The sequence below is a fragment of the Neoarius graeffei genome, chromosome 8, assembly GCF_027579695.1.
Source record: "Neoarius graeffei isolate fNeoGra1 chromosome 8, fNeoGra1.pri, whole genome shotgun sequence".
NCBI lineage: Eukaryota > Metazoa > Chordata > Actinopteri > Siluriformes > Ariidae > Neoarius > Neoarius graeffei.
Window position 1 is genome coordinate 88,495,276 of NC_083576.1, and position 24,015 is coordinate 88,519,290.

Genomic DNA, 24,015 nt, shown 5'->3' on the forward strand with positions numbered 1-24,015 from the left:
TTCGCGGGGAATAATCACCCTGCAGAGTAGATTTTGTCGTTGTGTGCAAGTGGGAATTAACTCTCACTTTTGACACTACCATTTAGACGATTTTACTCTGCATAGTGTTATAACTACTCTATCCAGAGGAAAATAGGTTTACACTGCAATATTGACACTCCATTTTTTACTGTGTACCAGAGTACTGAAATATTAACAGTCAAGTCTTGGTAAAGTCTGGCAATGACACAGAGTGTTTACTTCAGAATCGTGTGTGTAGCGAGAGTCCTACATATTGTGAGCTGTGATTATGTGAAGTAATGAACAGGTGTGCATGGTTAAAAATGTGGTGACTGTGAACGTGAAGGTGTGTAGGTGTTGTAATCTGTGGCGGCCATGTTTGTAGGCTGCAGTGTGTTCTGTTAAGTGGAGTTTGGTGTGGTTTCTGGCATAGATGTGACACCCTTAACATTAATAATCTCTGTAAAGATCTGAGTTAAAAACATGTTTGGGTCTTTTGTACAGAGATGATAGATGATACATCTATGATTAAAGAAAATTATGATGTTCAGTTTGATCCAGACTTGTGCAGAAAGCAGGTGTTATCTACCATAGGGGCACCCTAGAAGGTGTGTTTGCTTTTTTTTTTAAATAACCATGTGGGCACCTAAGGGTGCAGTCAGCCAACAGTGTCTGCTAGTGGGGTCCCCCTACTGGTGGTTGTCAGATGAGTTTTGTAGCAGCAATCTCACTCTGAGGTTGGAATTTATAACACTGCCAGAACTTTGTCGTTGGCCATCTTTTGTCACAATCAAATTGGTTTACGAAGATTTGTCTATGACAACAAAATTGTTTTGAAAATCTCACAATGTAAACCAGCTTATGACAGAACAGCAGGCATGTTACCTCATGACACATTTGCAATGTGTGTATGTTTTGCTGAAATAATATTTGTTGATTATTGTATGTTTAGTTGGCTGAGCAGTATGGAAACATTTACAGTCTGTATATTGGGACAAAACCAGCTGTTGTTCTTCATGGTTTAAAAGCCATAAAAGAAGCTCTGGTGACCAAATCTGCAGACTTTTCAGGACGCCCAGACTCCATGATTAGGGATATAACTGAAGATAAAGGTGAGCTCTGTGACAAACAGTTACTCATCCCTCATCACCAGACTGTATTAAATTTATTTTACAAATGTATTGTTAGTGCAGTGCTAATGTGTGTTACTAATATGAGTAAAATGAAACAGGAGTCATAACGGCTGATTATGGTCTTCAATGGAAGGAGCATCGGCGCTTTGCTCTCATGACCTTAAGGAACTTTGGCTTGGGGAAACAGTCTATGGAGAAGAGGATTCTTGGAGAAATTGAACACGTTGTTGCAAAATTGGACAAGCATGCTGGTATCAACATGTTACTTTATTAATCATTTTTCTGTTGATTATAGCTGCCCAATAAAAAATCTTTTACAAAGCAAGTAAAAACACATCAACAAAGCTTGTCTATTTGTAGGAAGCTCCATGTATCCTCAGACTCTGTTCCATGATGCAGCATCAAATATCATCTACCTGGTTTTGTTTGGTACTCGCTATGACTATGGCGATGAAACCCTTAAAGTCTACGTTCGGCTATTTACTGAAAACGTAAAGCTGGCTAATGGACCTTGGGCAATGGTAAGCTCAAATCAACTCTATTTTAATTGTGTAACACTGTTAATAATAGACATTGTCACAAAACAAGTTTATAGAAATTTGGTAGATTTGTAGATTTAGATCCATAGTGGGCAAGTGGCATAAGTGACAAGAAAAAGAAACAAACAAAAAAACCCTGAGACAATGTGAGGAAAAGACCTTGAGAAAACTAGTCTCAAAACGGAACCCATCCTCATCTGGGTGACACCAGACTATAAACACTGCGATTATAAATAGTTACAAATAACCAATTGTCACTTCAACATTGCCTGACCACTGTTATTTGGACTAAGATTAATGCTAATGGCTTTTAATTCCATGTTAGTGTTGGGGAAATCACAACTCAACATTAGAAAAGTTATTATATTTATTATTGAGTTATTACAGTCAGTGCAAATGAGAGCAATAAGCAATGTCTTACAAATAATATCATTTTGGACCTGATATATTCCTTTCGTGTTTTTTTTAAAAAATGCATTTAAACAATGGGTCAAATATTTGTATAGTTGGGTTATTTTCAAAAATCAGTTAGCCAGTAGAGTGAATTTTCAGTTACGGGGTCCCTGGCTGTAAAAAATGTGAACCTTTGAAGAAAGTTTATGCTTAAAAGAATCCATTTTTTTTTGTTTGCTTTAGTTGCTGTAGATATTCTTCAGTTTGATTTGAAATTTGTATGAAGTGTCAAGGTGTATGCTGCTCTTTAAAGATAAATAACTAAAATTAAATTAAATTCAAATTTGAGCACATTCAGAGGATTACTTGTTATCTGCTTTCCAATCCCCTTGGGCCACTTTTGAGGAAAGCTGTCAGGTTTCGTATCAGCTGTTTCAGCATTTCAGAACAGTCACTGAGTTATAAGGAGGTTTGTGTTGAGGGACATGAGCTTCAGTGCTGCACACTCACAGTTCCAGAATCAAGTATTTCAACTGAGACACCGTGTCATCAACACTAATCCACACATTTTACTAAATTGTATGTGCTTAAATAGTGTAATATAATACACTGATTTATTTATTTCCATCATTAACAGTGTAGCCATAAAACAGTGAAACTGGAAATGTAATTTGTAGCCAGTATATATTTGTAATAATAATAATAATAATAATAATAATAATAATAATAATAATCTTTATGAGACACAGGGTTTCAAAAGCTGACACTTATTTACATGAAAGCTGTGCATGGCAAACCAACTGGGCGAGGTTTGTTTTGCCAGGCAAAACAAACATCACCCGGTAGCAAAGGACTGGAGACCAGAGGTTTATGCTGAGATGCATGAAAGATAGGGTGAACACGTTGCATGGTGAGTGGTAATGCGAGTCTAACAGAACATTGGTTGATTACCTTCTTGAAGAGGAAGGGTCCAAGGAACCTGGGTGCTAGCTTGCGAGAGACTAAGTGGCAGGTGGTGCATGGAGAGCATTACTCACTGACCTACTCGGTAAGTGGGTGCCTTGGAGTGACATTTGTCGGCCTGCCTCTTGGATGCAAGTGTGGAGCTGACATAAGCTGACACTTATTTACATCAAAGCTGTGCATGGCAAACAAACCAGCAGAGGTGGAAAGAGTACTAAAATATTATACTCAAGTACAAGTACTGTTACTCTGATGAAATTTTACTTAAGTACAAGTAAAGTTACCAGACAAAAAATCTACTCAAGTAAAAGTAAAAAGTAGATAATTTAAAATGTACTTTGAGTAAAAGTAAAACGTTACTTTTAACAATGGGTGTTTTCTGCCTCCATTGTGTTGTGCAAAAATGAAAAGAAGAGGAAACAAGGATATATGTACATCTCAACCCAGATGTTTTATTTAAAGGAAGTGTATCAAATCGAATGCTTAGGATAATGCTGCATTAAAACTGAGACAAACAAAAAAGGTCAATACACAGTCATGTCGTTTACATCGCCCTGACCACACACAAAGCATTGTACACGAAATATGAAAGTGAAACGTTGCACCGAAATCTCGTAGCTTGCCTGTGTGCACTGTGTGTTATTGAACAATTCAATTCAAACATTATTTGTTTTGCTTAGTATTCCTTTCTGGCCTGTTGGATGTAGAATGGTAGGAGGACTGATCACGTCAGGTTGGCGAGCTAACTTGCTTGCATGATTAGCCAACTGAATAACAGACTAGTTACCATTATGTTACAGTACCAACAGGTTGCTACTTCAACATTAGCAATGCCATCAACTATTTTTGGAATATAACCAGCCTATTGTCGGTTTTACTATGGAAAGGAAACATTATGATCAGGGGCGCAGATACGTTTTTTGAACTGGGGGGGACAAAAAACTGGGGGGGACAAAGCTGCCAGCAAACCAACCCCAAGCCCGATATGCCTGTCAAACTTGTTGTGGGTAACCATAGCAACCAAGCTCAAGCTCGCAACCTGTGCAGTCTGCGCAGCTCAACCAACCGAATAGCAGTCTTTGTTTTGTTTTATGTGAGTTGTTGCAACTATGTATACACTGCTGTGCACCTCAATAAACCGAATGGTAATTAGTCTTTTGATTTTTCCGTGAGGTTTGCCTTATGCAAAGAAAGACAGCATAGACGTTTTTTCCTCCCTATAAGTGGGGGGGGGACTGAACGAGGTGAATTTAAATCTGGGTGGGACGAATCCCACCAGTCCCACCCTCTATCTGCGCCCGTGATTATGATGCCAATGACAATACTTACCTCAACATGCTTGCGCAGATTAGTCGTCGAATTTTTGTATGCCGCAATGGTTGTCTTCTTGGGCACACATAATCTGCATTGCATAATGAAACTGTCACCCCTTTTCTCTATGAAGCTGAAGTGATCACGTATGTAGGGCCAGGGGTGCACTTCATTACTGGAAGAAATTGTGTTTTCTGCAGTGTCATCCACCACAGGTTCCTCGGTCTCCTCCATGTCCGCAGGGGCGCTTTATCAACACCCGTGGCCCAGGGGCTAGGCCCCTCATAGGCTACCTGTCAACCCTACCCTTACTGTTGGCCAGGAAAACACTCTTATTTTATTTGCAATACGTGTCAAGCATTTACAGTGTAAGTGCGTAATTAGCCTAGAAGCCTACGATAGGTTACGTTTGGCTCAGCGTAGCTGCGCAAGGTCCACGCTCACATCGCTCAACACATCCGACCACAGAGGGAGAGAAGAACGCACGCATTATCATTACAGAGCCGGTTCTGATTATTACCACGGACAGGACAGTGATACTGCGTAACTTTCACGCAGGGGCATGGCCAGAGATAACCACACAAGCCTGCGTGCGCTATTATGTAGACCTATGTGTTGTAAACATAAAACACACACACCTACAGACAAGTCCTTTTAAAAAATAAAATACATAAAAATAGCTCGGCGGCATGAAAACAAACATTCACTGCAAGTCAAGGTACTTGGCTCGGCAGCCACATGAAACGTAAACACCATGGACAGCGGCCAAACTCATAACTCTACAGACCGAAATACACAAAACCAAGTCCTACTAGGGTCTATTTTACCGATCTATGTTCAAGCATCATGCAAGTCTTCCTTCTCCTTGAATGAGACCGTGCATTCAACTGCCTTTTTGACATGACTGCATCAAAATACCACTTGCAACAATATTTCACGCTAGGGCTGTGCCGATAGATGATGCCATCGTCCATCGACGATGGTGGTCATCCATCACGATGGAGAGCCACCATCGTGATACCACGCCCCCTCCTGTCATAATCATGCATATACAGTATCATCTGGGCCTATTTACCCTAAAAAGTTAGTTTTTTGTTAGTTTAGTTAGTTAGTTTTGTTTAATATATAAATATAACATATTATAAATACATAATTATATAAATCATTATAAAGTAATATCCTATTACCGCTTGTTCACGTAGGTTATGGTGCAGGGACGTGCTAGTGAACATAACATGTGTTTACACAAATACAGTATGCTACTAATAATAAATTTTGACTTCATTTTTTAGCCTACACTATACTTTTAATGTAAAATTTGTCATGTTGTTCAAACAAATAGCCACTATTAACAGTCGGGAAATATTTCACCTTATCAAACGGCAGTGAAGCGCAGACTTCGGCAGAAGTCAAATAACTTTAATCTGGTAAATAGGCCCACTTTCAGACACAAAATGGTCCACTCTAAGCCATAATGTCAAACCAAATGGAAGAATGAAGGTGATTCTGACAAATGTAAAGACAGTAAAAAAAAAAAACCAATATTAAATCATGATTTTAAAAGCTGGTGCAATAATTCAAACACTAATAAATTGGAAAAATTAGCGCGTTCAAGTGCGCACTAAAGGCCGAAACGCATCTTCAACTGATATGGTGTAAATAAACAATGAGTAATAGCTTAAGTGTAGTTTCTTCTCATAGTTTGAATCCTAGTCTTTCATTGTTAGAGCAGATTAATATCTTGCCGTGATCAGTGAGTGCTCGGGGAGGTTCATTTCCACCTGCGCTTTGTGCAGCTCATTTCTCCGAAGCCAGCTGTGCGCAAACGCGGTGTTGACTGCTCGGCAAACTCCAAACGCTCGGTCTGTACTGGCCCTCTGTTGCGCAAGCGAGTTGGTTATGGCCAGGTTCAAATTGTGCCCAAAACAACTTAACCACGGCCATTTCAATTGCCTGATGGCTGTGACAATACTCGCCCCGTTGTTATGCAGGCGATCTTTTTCTCCTCTATTTTCCATTCGGCAAGTGTCTCACGCAATGCGTCTTCTAAATTGTCCGCTGAATGTGTCTCTGGCATGAAACTCGTCTGCAGGCATTTGGACTGCATTGCCCACTCTCGGTCCACATAATGTACGGTAGCTGACATATAGGGCATCATGTTGCAGCTGGACCACATATCCGTTATCAAGGCCAAATATTCCACATCACCTAGCGCTTTTTTTTCTTAACGTGCCAAAGCCTCGGATGAGTATCTAATACTTTTAATAATAATAATAATAATAATAATAATAATAATAATAATAATAATAATATATTTAATAATGTGGTATTAAAATCCCCCCCCACGATATGATCGTCCATCACAATGTTTGCACTGTAAACATCGTCGATGCCAATTAAGGGGACATTGCACAGCCCTATTTCACGCACTCCATCAAGAAAAAAGTTAAACATGATGAACACGGGCATACTGTTTTGAGCATACGATTTTTTAAAAAGAAACTAACTACATCAAAGTTCTTCAATAAACCCATCCTTTAGCGCAAATGAGCTTAACCTAGTTCAAAGCATAACGCTAGCAGTAGCTGCATAAGGCAAAATCATGTGGGCCTTTCGTCAACAACAAGCCACGGCGGGCAAACATTAATAATCAAGTGTCCTTACCTTAAAACGCTGTCTTGACCACAGAACTTCTCAAGTATTTCACTTAAATCCACACGGGTTAACAACACACCCAACACAGCTAGCGAGAAATGTGGATCTGCGCTAGCTTTGTGTTGCTATTCCCCTCAGTATGCTTACTCTGTCTGCTGCCCGAACTGTGAACATTATAGGCTACAATCTTTTCATCAATTTCTTCAGTAGATGCCGTTTTAGACATTTTATTATCCCCATGGAAATATGCTATTATACTAACAGGATTATAACTCAAATCACACGACACGTATTCAAATCACAACTGATTTATTTTACTGTTGGACAGATCATAGCATATCTAGCTTAGCTGCACATAGCCTAGCTGCTGGTAGGCTGATAACTGATAAGTAGCTGATGTTCTGAACAGATTGATGATCCTTACCTTAAAAAAGTCTGTGACTTTACAGTGGAGCTTGAAAGTTTGTGAACCCTTTAGAATTTTCTATATTTCTGCATAAATATGACCTAAAACATCTTCAGATTTTCACACAAGTCCTAAAAGTAGATAAAGAGAACCCAGTTTAACAAATGAGACAAAAATATTATACTCGGTCATTTATTTATTGAGGAAAATGATCCAATATTACATATCTGGGAGTGGCAAAAGTACTTAAAAGTTCTTATTTAAAGAACAGGGATCTATCAAAGTGTGATCTTCACAAGACATGTTTGTGGAAGTGTATCATGGCACGAACAAATAAGATTTCTGAGGACCTCAGAAAAAGCATTGTTGATGCTCATCAGGCTGGAAAAGGTTACAAAACCATCTCTAAAGAGTTTGGACTCCACCAATCCACAGTCAGACAGATTGTGTACAAATGGAGAAAATTCAAGACCAATATTACCCTCCCCAGGAGTGGTCTACCAACAAAGATCACTCCAAGAGCAAGGTGTGCAATAGTTGGCAAGGTCACAAAGGACCCCAGGTAACTTCTAAGCAACTGAAGGCCTCTCTCACATTGGCTAATGTTAATGTTCATGAGTCCACCATCAGGAGAACACTGAACAACAATGGTGTGCATGGCAGGGCTGCAAAGAGAAAGCCACTGCTCTCCAAAAAGAACATTGCTGCTCGTCTGCAGTTTGCTAAAGATCATGTGGACAAGCCAGAAGGCTATTGGAAAAATGTTTTGTGGACAGATAAGGCCAAAATAGAACTTTTTGGTTTAAATGAGAAGCGTTATGTTTGCAGAAAGAAAAACACTGCATTCCAGCATAAGAACCTTATCCCATCTGTGAAACATGGTGGTGGTAGTATCATGGTTTGGGTCTGTTTTGCTGCATCTGGGCCAGGACGGCTTGCCATCATTGATGGAACAATGAATTCTGAATTATACCAGCGAATTCTGAAGGAAAATGTCTGTCCATGTACTGAATCTCAAGAGAAGGTGGGTCATGCAGCAAGACAACAACCCTAAGCACACAAGTCGTTCTACCAAAGAATGGTTAAAGAAGAATAAAGTTAATGTTTTGGAATGGCCAAGTCAAAGTCCTGACCTTAATCCAATTGAAATGTTGTGGAAGAACCTGAAGCGAGCAGTTCATGTGAGGAAACCCACCAACATCCCAGAGTTGAAGCTGTGCTGTACGGAGGAACGGGCTAAAAATCCTCCAAGCCGGTGTGCAGGACTGATCAACAGTTACCACAAACGTTTAGTTGCAGTTATTGCTGCACAAGGGGGTCACACCAGATACTGAAAGCAAAGGTTCACATACTTTTGCCACTCCCAGATATGTAATATTGGATCATTTTCCTCAATAAATAAATGAGCAAGTATAATATTTTTGTCTCATTTGTTTAACTGGGTTCTCTTTATCTACTTTTAGAACTTGTGTGAAAATCTGATGATGTTTTAGGTCATATTTATGCAGAAATATAGAAAATTCTAAAGGGTTCACAAACTTTCAAGCACTACTGTAGGCAACGATTCTATCATTACCTGCATCTCTCTTTTTTTTTCCTTTTATGCGCCCCGCTAACATGTGAACGCTTCATCTTTCAAAGCCTCTAAATTTGTGTCTCAGTAGTCTGCAGTCTTTGGCGCGCTTTCGTGCGTGACGTTACATTTTGTTACATTTTATTCTGGTACAGTTGTGGGTGTTCGTTTCGCGAACCACATCCACCATGTCTCTTACAGCAGGCTACTGTGCGCTCATTTATTTCTAACCTTATTTCTATCCGTACATTAATGTAGGCCCACGATTCCGACAGTTTATTATTTTATTAATATTACAAGGCCCCTGATTGGCTGTGGCCCAGGGGCGTGAGCCCCCCCCCCCCTAAAGCGCCGGTGCATGTCCGCCATCGTCTGTGTGAGACTCGCGCGCGCGACAACTGTCCTTCCCGTGATTCATTTCCAGAACGCATTTCCCCTTCTCCGTTTTAGCCTTTTTTTATTTTTTATTTATTTATTTTTTTTACTCAGTAACGGTTGTGATGTAAAATGTACCGAAGTACACTACTTAAAAGAAAACATACTTAAGTAAAAGTAAAAGTACACTCTTTAAAAATTACTTGAAAAAGTATAAGTACACAAAAAAGCTACTCAAGTACAGTAATGCGAGTAATGTAATTCGGTACTTTCCACCTCTGCAAACCAGGCAAGGTAGCACTTATGATGAATATGAAGGAAGATATTGTGAAAAAAATAGGTACCCTATGGGTACATGTGGCTCCGGCTTATAAGTAAAAATTTTTTTGATACCATGTCCATACAGTAAATATAGCATAATTTCCTCTATGAGGCAGTAGCCACAAAAATGAAGCATAATCCAAAAATGAACAATTTTAAAAATCACAGAAGTAAAATATACCAAGTGTCTGTACTTTATATTATTCTACTCTTACCTCTTACAGTTTTCGAAACCGAAACCTCCGAACCGAAAGCTGTCACCATGACCTTATTTCCAGGAAACTCTTATTTCCTGGAAATGGCCTGGCGCTAGAGCTCAGTGGAACACACTTTCCCTCTGGAATAAGCATAAACTTGTCTGAAAGCAATTTCTTTAGTCTAGTCCATTTATTTCGAATGGTGAACCAAATTGTATATGCTCACCGACAGAGGTGGAAAAACCCGGGTGCAGAAAGTAAAAACCCTGCCACATTTTTGCTCCAGCCAATTCAATGAACCAGCTGATCCTAATTACCACATCCCCTAAGCCAGGTTGATGAGCTAATTGGTGAAATCACCTGTGTTGAGAGCACAGGCGGAAGGAAAACCTAAGCAGGACTTTTACTTTGTCAATCCAGTTTTTCCACCTCTGCTCACGACCATTTTAATCGGAACACATGTATGCACAGTGCGCAATTGTTACACTCTTACATTCTTACAGCATGATGACATAGTGGCTAGCGCCTCTATATAAGGCAGTAGACACAACAAAAATGATTTTGACCTTTTTGGTTACCTTGACCGGATGACCCTCAACATGTTGGAGGTTCTATTTGAGACCAATGGCCATCTATCCTGAAAGTTTCATGAAGATTGGTCTAGCCGTTTTCCCGTAATATCCTTAACAAAAAAACAAAGAAACCCGACCAAAAACAATACCTCACCCCCTGGTGGACTCTGTCCCGAGTGAGGTAATTAATGGCAAATATAGAATAACAAATAGAATAAATAAAAATATAATAATGTGGATAAAAATATTAAAAGTTATGGCGATTTATATTGACAATGGAACCTTTATTAAATAGTGTGAAAATTATAATAACTTAGAGGCTTGAGTACACTGGACAATTTAGAGTTAATCTCGAACATTTTTTGTTATCTACATAATAGTTTGAGCAAAATGATTTCTAACTATAGAATCCAGACTGTTGAATAATTTAGCAGCAGAATATTTGAAGGAGCTATAACCAGACTTGGATGATATTTTGTTTCTTGTGTTGTTGTTACAGTGCCTTGCAAAAGTATTCATACCCCTTGAACTTTTTCACATTTTTCCACCTTACAATCACGAACTTAAAAGTTTTTTATTGCGATTTTATGTGATAGACCAACACAGAGTAGCACATAATTGTGAAGTGAAACGAAAATGATAAATGGTCTTCAAAATTAAAAAAAAAAAAAAAATCTGCTTCCATGGAAGGTGGACGCATTCCCTCCTTTTTTTCCCTGCTTGTGCTTCTGTGTCTTGTCTCGTCTGCTGTACTTTTTGAAGAGACTCTTCCTGCATTACTTTCTAAACTAAAAAGCATGGAATTGATAAACTGGTCTCCTAACGAAATTGACATAGTTTTGGGTGCGGGGGAACCTGTTTGTCCTGCCGGAACGTTTGCGGCTGGTTACACGATGGACGCGTGGGAGCAGTGGTGGGTCGTGTGCCTGGCGATTCTTTCTGTGGAGGACATTGAAGATATCTACCTATACGGAACCATGATTACAGGACTTTTGCTGATTGGAATAGGCATTGCCCTGGTATATCGAAGAAATCAGACAATGGTGACAGCTGTTCAAAGCCCCACAAAGCTGCCCGATATGATTGGAGTGGTGGGCAAAGCTGTTGGCACTTGGACTGTGGCCATTCAGAACTTTAACCACAAAATGGTTATCTCGGAGCAGCTTTCAGCTTTGCAAGGAATACGTTTTTCGGAGATCAATTTGAATAGAATGGACAGATATGGACAAGCGGTGAGGACGTGCAAAGACTGCGTCTGGAAAGACCAAACAATTCATATCTTATCGACATTCGGCACCCTGAGACAGAACCGGCCTTGTTTCAGGCCGTTGCTGAGAAAACATTTCCCCCTGAAGGTCAATGCCGGGAGACACTCGCATTCCTCGCATTCCTCTCTAACTCTCCGCGGTCACCATTTTTACCCCCAGTGTGACAAGCGGGTGCATGACCAGCGCCTTCATGGCTGCAGGAGCGGATGGCTGCTTGCTTGCGCTGGATTACCTCCTCCCCTCCCCCCCCTTACCCCTGATTCCCCCCCTCAAGTCCCGTGTTTAAAGTGTACCTGTGTTGTAGTTGTGCTTATGCAAAGGTTTTTTTTAAATGTTCCCACACTGTACTCCTGACAGGAGCATAGTGGGGAGGGTGTTCTTTTTTTTCCTTATCTCTCCTCATGTTGTGTTTCCTTTTTATCTTTATCCCTGTCTTCCTGTCCTGTCTACCCTATGTCAATTGTATGTTGTATATGTATGGACAGGTTGATGGCTAATTTCGCTGGTACATGTGACTAGTGACAATAAAGGGCATCATCATCATCTGAAAAATGTGGTGTGCATTAGTATTCAGCCCCCCTGTGTTAATACTTTGTAGAGCCACCTTTTGCTGAAATTACAGCTGCAAGTCTTTTGTGGTATGTCTCTACCAGCTTTGCACATCTAGACAGTGACATTTTTGCCCATTCTTCTTTGCAAAATAGCTCAAGTTCAGCCAGATTGGATGGAGAGCGTCTGTAAACAGCAATTTTCAAGTCTTGCCACAGATGTTCAATGGAATTTAGGTCTGGACTTTGACTGGGCCATTCTAACACATGCATATTCTTTGATCTAAACCATTCCATTGTAGCTCTGGCTGTATGTTTAGGGTCATTGTCTTGCTGGAAGGTGAATCTGTTAGGACTAGGACTGTTTTGGCCTCTAGAGGCCGCTGTTATTTCCTTTTCATGTCGTGTTCATTTTGGACTCTAGAGGCCGCCACTGTTCCTGTGTTTTGAGTTTGTGTTAATTGCCTAATTATCTTCACCTGTGTCCTTAATTAGTTTGTCTATTTATACCCCTGAGTTCAGTCCTCTTGTCACGGAGTCTTTGTGCTGTTATGTTTATCTCCAGTTTCCTTTGTACTGTGTTTTTTGATCTTCTTAGCTTTTGTATTTTTGCACTTTGCTTTTCTTTTGGATTATACTCTTTGGTTTTTTTTTGTCTTTTGTTTTGCCCTGTATATAGTGTATATAGTTTAAATAAACCTTTTGATTCTTTTTCTACTTCCGCCTCACGCCTCTGCATTTGAGTCATCCCCCTGGTGGCCTAGTGGGGGTTTGCTGGATTATCACACCAACGAACCAGGTTCGAATCCCAGCAAAACCCTAACAGAAAGACTCCGTCATGACCGACTCAGCAGAGGCTGCTTCAACTGTCTACCCGGCCAACCTTCAGGGAATTATGGCAGCTTTGACACGCTTCGGAGCGACCATGGACGCTCATGGACGTACGCTCACCAGCCAACGTGAGGCCCTCGCTCGCCACGAGGAACTGCTTCAGCAAATTGGGAAAACCCTGGCACAGCTGACATCTCTGCCTGCATCTCCTGCTCCTGATCCAGCTCCCACTCCTGCTCCAGTGCCTCCTGCAATGCTGCCTTCTTCACCTCGCGAACCCAGCCTTCCTGCACCACAGAGGTATGACGGCAAGCACAGTGAGTGCCGAGAGTTCCTTACCCAGTGTCAACTCACCTTTGAGCTTCAGCCTACCACCTACACTACGGATCGCCGCAAGATTGCCTTTGTGATCACCTTATTAGCTGGTAAGGCGCGAGCCTGGGCTACTGCTATCTGGCAAAGACAGGGACCTGAGTGCTTTGATTTCCAGCTGTTTTCTGAAGAGATGCTTCGGGTCTTCGATCAGGCAGACATCAGTACCGACGCAGCCCGAAAGCTCATGTCCATCCGGCAAGGAGGAAGCGTCGCAGATTACGCCATCTCGTTCCGAACACTCGCAGCAGTAAGTGGATGGAACGAGACTGCCCTGGTGTCAGCCTTCCACCATGGTCTGTCTGACCCCATCAAGGACGGTCTGGCCTCTATTGGATGCCCAAGTGACCTCGAAACCCTCATCTCACATGCTATTCGTCTGGACAACAGGATGAGAGAACGCCACCAAGCCTTGAGCCCCCCCAGCCTCCCTACCTCTACCTGGAGACCGTCTACCTCCTTCAGTGACTGTCCAGAACCCATGCAAGTGGGTCGTACTCGCCTCTCCACATCTGAGAGGGAGCGCAGAAGGAGGGACAAGTGCTGCATCTACTGTGGCAAGCCTGGTCACTTCCGAGCATCATGTCCCGAACTCTTGGGAAAAGGACCGCCCCGTCCAGCCGAGGGAGGGTTGTGACGGGGCCTACCCTCTCTCCCGGACTCCCTGGCCAAGGAATCTACATCCCGGTCTCCATCTCCTGGGGTGAGTCTGTCCACTCTTGTCAAGCTTTGATAGACTCAGGGGCGGCTGGGAACTTTATGGATATTCACTTCGCCCAAAGCATCAATATTCCGACTGCACCTCTTGAAGTCCCACTGTCTGTGTCTGCCCTCGATGGCCAAGCGTTAGGTGATGGAAGAGTCACCCAAGTTACTTCTCCAGTTTTCCTCCAGTCTCAAGGTCACAAGGAAGAAATATCCCTGCACCTGATTCCTTCACCTGAGTTCCCAGTTATTCTAGGCCTTCCTTGGCTTACTCGCCACAACCCTCGCATAGACTGGGTAACAAGCCAGGTTGTGGAATGGGGCCCTGCATGCCATGCCTCTTGTCTGCTCTCTAGCTCTCCTGTGTCTCCTGCCGAGCCCCCTGATCTCACCGAGTTATCTCAAGTTCCCACAGAGTACTGGGATCTCAAGGAGGTATTCAGCAAGAGCAGGGCCGCCGTTCTTCCTCCGCACCGGGCCTACGACTGTGCCATCGACTTGCTCCCTGGGACTACCCCTCCTCGTGGCAGACTGTTTTCACTCTCTCAGCCAGAACGCAAGGCCATGGAGGAATACCTCAAAGATGCCCTGGTCTCTGGGTTTATTCGACCCTCCACTTCACCTGCTGGAGCCGGCTTCTTCTTTGTCGGCAAGAAGGATGGGGGGCTCCGACCATGTATTGATTACAGGGGCCTGAATAAGATCACTGTGCGCAACCGATATCCCCTTCCGCTGATGTCCACAGCTTTCGACCTGCTCCAAGGCGCCACCGTCTTCACCAAGTTGGACCTACGGAACGCATACCACCTCATCCGTATCCGACAGGGAGACGAGTGGAAGACTGCCTTTAACACCCCGTCTGGGCACTACGAATACCAGGTGATGCCCTTCGGACTCACCAACGCACCAGCTGTTTTTCAGGCCCTAATCAACGACGTCTTAAGGGACATGATTAACCTATACGTTTTTGTCTACCTCGACGACATCCTTATCTTTTCCAAGACCGTGCAGGAGCACCGCCACCATGTCCGCCAGGTTCTCCAGAGGCTGCTACAGAACAATCTGTTCGCCAAGGCCCAGAAATGCGAATTTCATGTTCCCGAGGTCTCCTTTCTGGGATTTATTGTACGGACAGGCCAACTCCAAATGGACCCTGCCAAGACCCTGGCCGTCCGGGATTGGCCTACTCCCAAGTCCGTTAAGGAGGTTCAGCGGTTCTTAGGATTCGCTAACTTCTACCGCAAGTTCATCAGGAACTTCAGTTCTGTGGCAGCACCCATGTCAGACCTCACCAAAGGGACAGGTGGATCTTATGGCTGGTCTCCTCAGGCAGAAAAGGCGTTCAAAGACCTCAAGGACCGCTTCTGCATGGCACCCATTCTGGTTCTCCCGGACACCTCCCAACCATTCATCGTGGAGGTGGACGCCTCGGACAGTGGTGTCGGCGCGGTGCTCTCTCAACGTTCGGAAGGAAAGCTGCACCCCTGCGCTTACTTCTCCCACCGCCTGAGTCCTGCTGAGTCCCGGTACGATGTGGGGGATCGAGAACTGCTAGCGGTCAAACTGGCCCTTGAGGAGTGGAGGCACTGGCTGGAGGGAGCACAACATCCATTCCTGGTTTGGACTGACCACAAGAACCTGGAGTACCTCCAGCAAGCCAAGAGACTGAACCCTCGACAGGCTAGGTGGGCCCTGTTTTTCAGTCGGTTTGACTTCACCCTCTCATACCGCCCCGGCTCCAAGAACACCAAACCTGACGCACTGTCCAGACTGTTCTCTGCCACTAACAGGGAGAATGAAGTCGGGCCTATTATCCCTGTGTCCCGGATTGTGGCCCCTGTCCGCTGGGGTATTGAGGAGGCTGTCCGACGAGCCCAACGCCAGGACCCCGGTCCTGGGACGGGGCCACCAGGCCTCTTGTACGTCCCACATCGAGCCCGGGCCAAGGTTCTCCAGTGGGGTCACTCTTCCCCTCTCACCGCCCACCCGGGAGCTCGGAGGACCCTGGACTTCCTGAAAAGACGTTTCTGGTGGCCTAACATGGAGAAGGAAGTAAGGTCATTTGTCCTGTCCTGTGAGGTTTGCACCAGAACCAAGAACCCACGACAGCGTCCCCAGGGTCTCCTGCATCCTCTGACCATTCCCAGGCGTCCCTGGTCCCACGTGGCAGTCGACTTTATCACGGGTCTCCCTGAGTCACAAGGTAACACGGTCATTTTGGTCTTAGTTGACAGATTCTCCAAGGCCTGCCGCTTCATACCACTGTGCAAACTCCCCTCTGCTCTTGAAACTGCGAAACTTTTGTTTAATCATGTCTTCCGAGTCTTTGGTCTTCCACAGGACATCGTCTCAGACCGAGGGCCCCAGTTCTCCTCCCGAGTGTGGCACGGGTTCTGCAAGGTCATCGGAGCCACTGCCAGCCTCTCCTCTGGGTTTCACCCACAGTCCAATGGTCAGACGGAGAGGCTCAACCAGGACCTGGAAACCACCCTGCGAGGCCTGGCTATGGATAACCCGACATCGTGGAGCACCTGGCTGCCATGGGCGGAGTACGCCCACAACACCCTGCAGTCATCGGCCACCAAGCTGTCGCCATTCCAGTGCCAATTCGGGTTCCAGCCACCTCTGTTCCCGGACCAGGAGGAGGACGCGGGGGTGCCCTCGGTCAACCAATATGTGAGACGGTGTCGCAAGACCTGGAGCAAGGTCAGGAAGACCCTCATACAGACCTCCAGAACCAACCAGACTCAGGCCAACCGCCATAGAAGACCTGCACACGCTTTCCGCCCTGGGCAGCGTGTTTGGCTGTCCACTAAGGACCTTCCACTGCGGGTGGAGAACCGCAAGCTTGCTCCTCGCTACATTGGCCCCTTCAAGGTGGTGCGCAGGGTGAACCCTGTCTCCTACCGGCTCCAGTTGCCCCGGACTCTGAGGATCAACCCCACTTTCCATGTTTCCCTGTTACGGCCCGTACTGACGTCTACGTATGCCCCTGCCCCTAGGAACCCCCCACCCCCCCGCATCTTCCAGGGGCAGACTGTGTTCACTGTGAATCGCCTGCTTGACTCCCGCCGGGTCCGCGGCGGGTTGCAATATCTGGTGGACTGGGAGGGCTATGGTCCTGAGGAGCGCTGCTGGGTTCCTGCTCGGGATGTCCTTGATAAAGAACTATGTCGGGACTTCCATTCGGCCCATCCGGATCGCCCTGGGAACGTCAGGAGACGCTCCTAGAGGGGGGGGTCCTGTTAGGACTAGGACTGTTTTGGCCTCTAGAGGCCGCTGTTATTTCCTTTTCATGTCGTGTTCATTTTGGCCTCTAGAGGCCGCCACTGTTCCTGTGTTTTGAGTTTGTGTTAATTGCCTAATTATCTTCACCTGTGTCCTTAATTAGTTTGTCTATTTATACCCCTGAGTTCAGTCCTCTTGTCACGGAGTCTTTGTGCTGTTATGTTTATCTCCAGTTTCCTTTGTACTGTGTTTTTTGATCTTCTTAGCTTTTGTATTTTTGCACTTTGCTTTTCTTTTGGATTATACTCTTTGGTTTTTTTTTGTCTTTTGTTTTGCCCTGTATATAGTGTATATAGTTTAAATAAACCTTTTGATTCTTTTTCTACTTCCGCCTCACGCCTCTGCATTTGAGTCATCCCCCTGGTGGCCTAGTGGGGGTTTGCTGGATTATCACACCAACGAACCAGGTTCGAATCCCAGCAAAACCCTAACAGAATCTCCTTCCCAGTCTCAAGTCTTTTGCAGCCTCCAATATTTTTTCTTCCAGGATTGCCCTGTATTTAGCTCCATCCATCTTCCCATCAACTCTGACCAGCTTCCCTGTCTCTGCTGAAGAAAAGCATTCCCATAGCATGATGCTGGCACCACCATGTTTCACAGTGGGGATGGTGTGTGCAGGGTGATGAGCAGTGTTAGTTTTCCGCCACACATAGCGCTTTGCATTTAGGCCAAAAAGTTCAACTTTGGTCTCATCTGACCAAAGCACCTTCTTCCACATGTTTGCTGTGTCCCCTACATGGCTTCTTATGCCTGTCTTTCAACAATGGCTTTCTTCTTGCCACTCTTCCAAAAAGGCCAGATTTGTGGAGTGTACGACTTATAGTTGTCCTGTGCACAGATTCTCCCACATGAGCTGTGGATTTCTGCAGCTCCTCCAGAGTGATCATGGGCTTCTTGACTGCTTCTCTGACCAGTGCTCTCCTTGCTCGCTCTGTCAGTTTAGGTGGACGGCCATGTCTTGGTAGGTTTGCAGTTGTGCCATACTTTTTCCATTTTTGAATGATGGATTGAACAGTGCTTCTTGAGATGTTCAGAGCTTGGGATATTTTTTTATAACCTAACCCTCCTTTAAACTTCTCCAGAACTTTATGCCTGACCTGTCTGGTGAGTTCTTTGGTCTTCATGATGCTGTTTTTTCTTCAGTGTTCTCTAACAAACCACTGAGGCCTTCACAGAACAAGTGTATTTATGCTGAGAGTAAATTACACACAGTAGGACTCTATTAACTAATTAGACGACTTCTGAAGGCAATTGAATGCACTGGATTGTATTTAGAGGTATCAGAGGACAGGGGGCTGAATACTAATGCACACCACATTTTTCAGATTTTTATTTGTTTAAAATTTTGAAGACCATTTATCATTTTCGTTTCACTTCACAATCATGTGCTACTCTGTGTTGGTCTATCACATAAAATCTCAATTAAAAACTTTTAGGTTTGTGGTTGTAAGGTGGAAAAATGTGAAAAAGTTCAGAGGGTATGAATACTTTTGCAAGGCACTGTATGTACTTCAGAATTGCAGGTAAATATGTTCCTGAGGTATGAGGGGCAAAGTCCTTTCAAGCATTTGAATACAAATAGGCATTTATGGAAAGTCCAACAATCAGTCAAACGGATTCAACTCAACTCTCTAAACAAGTTTTCAGATCGTTCTTCTCTGGTCTTCTTTTGTCGAATAATGCAGGCACCTCTCTTCTGCAACCTTAGTAATCTGTCAAGGCTTGTCTTGTCAGCATTAGACCAGACCACATCACAGTATTCGTAAAGAGCCTGGACCAAAGAGCCGTGAAGATATTTGCACGTGTCCACAATGAGATACTTTCTACTCCTCCTCAAAAGATTTAATCTTTTAGCTACTTTTCCAGACAGATCGTCAAGATGATTACAACAGGTCATAGTAGGATCAAAGGTCAGACCGAGGTACTTGAAAGAATCTGGACCTTCTAGGTCAGTTCCTGTGAATGACAATACTGACTTTGGACATCTTTTAAGTCATTGGTTAGAACCAAAAAACATGACTTTTGTTTTGGTAAAATTTACGAATAGCTTGTTAAGAGAGAACCAGTTATTGAAGGCATGAAGATTTTCCTCAAGAAATACAGTTGTGATCAGAAGTTTACATACAGGGACATGAATGTCATCTTGGATATAAATGTCATGGCAGTATTTGGGCTTTCAGTCATTTTTTTGAACTGTTCTTTTTCTGTGGCAGAACGTACAGCATACATCTTTAATTTAAAAAAACACTAGAATTTGATGCACAAGTTTTAATTTTCTTTGGGTTTCTGAAATCAACACAGGGTCAAAATTATACATACAGGGTCAAAAAAAAAAAATATATATATATATATCTCAGCTGGATAGTACAGTGGTAATGCTCACTGACTACGACGCAGGAGATCGGGGTTCGAATCCCGGTCGGGGCAAAACATCATCCAGTAAGGGTTCTTAGGCAAAAACCCCTCATGATATATCAGCCTACCTCAGGAATGAGTGAAAACATAACTGATAGAGTCATACCGGCTCAGACGTTGCCCGGGGCCAACAAGGTCTAGGGAACCAGGGCAAACTGATGAGAAATGGGCTACTGGAACAAGACATGGATGGACGAGGACAGAAAATACGGATTTGCTGGAATGCTACTATACAAGCAATCCCAGAGAGAGGGGATACATACAGAGAATGTGGGACCATTGGATACTTCGAAACCCACAATCAAGGCTAACAAAGAAACAGCTATTAGCCCAGTGTTCCAACATCCATAATCGAAATCTGCTATCACAACTAGAGATTAATGAAATACAACAACGATGCTACGGCAAGGGGGAGCCAGGAAGACAGGTCAGCGGGGAGATGTCATCATCCCCACAACCAGAGATTGGGTACCAAGCCCCAACAGCTAACAGCCTCAACACAAGAGCTGCTGACCTGAGAAGGAAGATCGTGACCCAACTGGAAACCTGGAGCCCCCAACAAATACCGAAGCTGAGTTGCCAAGTACCTTCAGAAGATCTACTAGTAGATGTGAATGCTGCTCTGAAGACAATCTCCACAAGAACCATCACTGAGACCAACAAGCTGATACACAGTACAGCAACAGTAATCATGGAGATGCTTGGACACAAGGTGGGCTCGGGACATAACAAACAGTATCCACCATGGAAGAGACGATTAGAGGCCAAGATAAAGGCAGCAAGGAGAGAAGTTAGCCAGCTAGCTGAACTACAGAAAGGGAACATGGTGAATAAAGGGGCGCCCAGGAAGTACAACTCACTCTCCATACCAGAGGCACTCGAAACTGCCAAACAGCGACTAACAGCTCTGGCCACCCGGTTGAGGAGATACACCAAGGAAGGAGAGGCCAGGAGAATAAACAAGCTGTTCTCCACTGAACCAGCCAAGGTGTACTCTCAATGGCAGGGGACCAACAACCGGTCAGACCCACCAAGAGCTGAGGTGGAAAAATACTGGAAAGACATATGGGAAAGAAAGGCATCACACAACACCGATGCCCAATGGTTAGTGGACCTAAGAGCTGACCACAGCAACCTCCCAGAACAAGAACCAGTAACCATCTCAATGGCAGACGTCCAAGAAAGAGTGTCAAAGATGAAGAGCTGGACAGCACCAGGCCCCGATATGATCCATACGTACTGGCTGAAGAAGCTAACTGCACTCCATGAACGCCTAGCAGCACAGATGAACCAGCTGCTGAGGGATGGAACCCACCCAGAATGGCTAACCCAAGGCAGGACAGTCCTAATCATGAAGGACCCCCAGAAGGGACCCATCCCATCCAACTACCGGCCAATTACCTGTCTCTGCACAACATGGAAGGCCCTGTCAGGCATCATTGCGGCAAAAATGAGTAAGCATGTGGCTCAATACATGAGCGAGGCACAGAAAGGAATTGGCAGTAACACCAGAGGAGCCAAGCACCAGCTACTGGCCGATAGAACAGTCGCCCGAGACTGTAAGAAGAGACAGACCAACCTGTGCACTGCCTGGATTGACTACAAGAAAGCCTACGACTCAATGCCACACACATGGATACTGGAATGTCTGGAACTGTATAAGATCAACAGGAACCTAAGGACCTTCATACAGAACTCAATGGAAATGTGGAAGACAACCCTAGAGGCCAACTCAAAACCCATTGCCCAAGTCAACATCAAGTGCGGCATATACCAAGGAGATGCGCTATCACCACTGCTGTTCTGCATAGGCCTGAACCCCCTCAGTCAGATCATCACGAAGAGCGGCTACGGGTACCGATTCCGTAGTGGGGCAACAATCAGCCACCTACTCTACATGGATGACATCAAGCTGTATGCCAGGAATGAGCGAGAAATAGACTCGCTGATCCACACCACCCGGATCTACAGCGATGACATAGGGATGTCATTCGGATTGGACAAGTGTGGCCGGATGGTCTCAAAGAGAGGCAAGATGATCCGGACTGAAGGGATTGACCTACCAGAGGGCAACATAGGTGATATCCAAGACAGCTACAAGTACCTTGGCATCCCACAGGCTAATGGAAACCATGAAGAGGCCACAAGGAAGTCAACCACAGCCAAATACTTCCAGAGAGTAAGGCAGGTCCTGAAAAGCCAGCTGAATGGTAAAAACAAGGTCCGAGCCATCAACATGTACGCACTACCAGTCATCAGATACCCCGCTGGTATCATAAACTGGCCAAAGGAGGAGATAGAAGCCACAGATATCAAGACTAGAAAGCTCCTCACCATGCATGGAGGGTTCCACCCCAAGTCCAGCACCCTGAGACTATACACTAAGCGGAAAGAGGGAGGCCGAGGGCTAGTGAGCGTCAAGACCACGGTCCAGGATGAAACATCGAAAATCCGAGAATACATCAGAAAGATGGCCCCAAAGGATGAACTGCTAAGTGAATGTCTCAGGCAGCAGAACCCTGATGAGAGTGCAGAGGAGGAGGAGGAACAGACAACCTGGAGAGACAAACCCCTACATGGCATGTACCACCGTCAGATAGAGGAAGTGGCTGATATCAAGAAATCCTACCAGCTAGTAAGATGCTAGCTGGATCAGCGTACATGGAGAGGCACAACCAAGTGGCTGGGATAGTATACAGGAACATCTGCAACCAGTATGGAATAGAAATACCCAAGTCCCAATGGGCCATACCACAGAAGGTGGCTGAGAACAACAGGGCCAAGATTCTGTGGGACTTCAGCTTCCAGACTGACAAACAGATCCTGGCTAACCAACCGGACATAGTGGTGGTGGACAAAGAGCAGAAGAAGGTGGTGGTGATAGATGTGGCGATCCCAGCTGACGCCAACATCAGGAAGAAGGAACATGAGAAACTTAAGAAGTATCAAGGGTTGAAAGAGCAGCTGGAACGGATGTGGAAGGTCAAGGGTTGCGTGGTCCCCGTGGTAGTGGGGGCACTTGGGGCAGTAACCCCCAAACTGGGAGAGTGGCTCCAGCAAATCCCAGGAACAACATCTGAAGCCTCAGTCCAGAAGAGCGCAGTCCTAGGAACATCGAAGATACTGCGCAGAACCCTCAAACTCCCAGGCCTCTGGTAGAGGACCCGAGCTTGAGGATGACATGGATACCACCCCCCGCCGGGGGTGAGAAGGATATTTTTTTTTTTTTTTATATATATACAGCACACCTAATATTTGGGTAAAATGCCTCTTCACAAGATTGACCTTGACCAAACATTTTATTTACCATGAAGAAGCTTGTGGCAGAATTCTGGTTGGATATTTCATGACTCTTCATGGTCTTAGTCCATGGTGATCTGAACTGTAGACAGTGATCAGCTTCCAGTTCATGGCAGGGTTGTGCCATGGTGGTTCCCAGGTTGTTCCTGACCATCCAAACCAACTTCCTTTCAGCTGAGGGTGACAGTTTGGGTTTTCCTGAAGCAAAATGGCTTGGCAAAGTGACTACACCCCATGATAACTTGGATACAATTGTTTGAACTAATCTTGGAATTTGCAGTTGTTTAGAAATGGCTCCAAGAGACATTCCGGAGTTGTGTATATCTGCGATCCTCTTTCTCAGATCTGCACTGAGCTCCTTGGACTTTCCCATTTTACTGTATGTTGGTCAATCCAATGAGTTCTTTAAACAAACCCTTTTTATGAAGGCACAGAGAAGCTACCAGCTATTGTCCAACATAATCACTAACAGGAAGTTAAGAGATCTCAGCCTTGGCAAGATAAGAGACATTTTGGAAGATTCAGCACTTCTGAGTTAATAATGTACAGTGCTCAGCATAAATTAGTCCACCCCCTTTAAAAAGTAACATTTTAAACAATATCTCAATGAACACAATTTCCAAAATGTTGACAAGTTTAATATAACATCTGTTTAACTTATAACATGAAAGTAAGGTTAATAATATAAACTTAGATTACACATTTTTCAGTTTTACTCAAATTAAGGTGGTGCAAAAATGAGTACACCCCACAACAAAAACTACTACCATACGTCTAGTACTTTGTATGGCCTCTATGATTTTTAATGACAGCACCAAGTCTTCTAGGCATGGAATGAACAAGTTGGCGA

The 24,015-nt window shown here is 44.3% G+C and overlaps 1 protein-coding gene across 1 annotated transcript in view; it reads left to right on the top strand.

Moving 5' to 3' along the window:
* Positions 1 to 24,015, top strand: part of LOC132891020 (cytochrome P450 2F2-like) — a 43,669-nt gene that overhangs the window by 15,179 nt on the left and 4,475 nt on the right. The window contains exons 2-4 of the mRNA XM_060928460.1: positions 953 to 1,112; positions 1,232 to 1,384; positions 1,494 to 1,654. Coding sequence (XP_060784443.1) covers positions 953 to 1,112; positions 1,232 to 1,384; positions 1,494 to 1,654 — 474 coding nt within the window. The remainder of the gene's footprint in view (positions 1 to 952; positions 1,113 to 1,231; positions 1,385 to 1,493; positions 1,655 to 24,015) is intronic.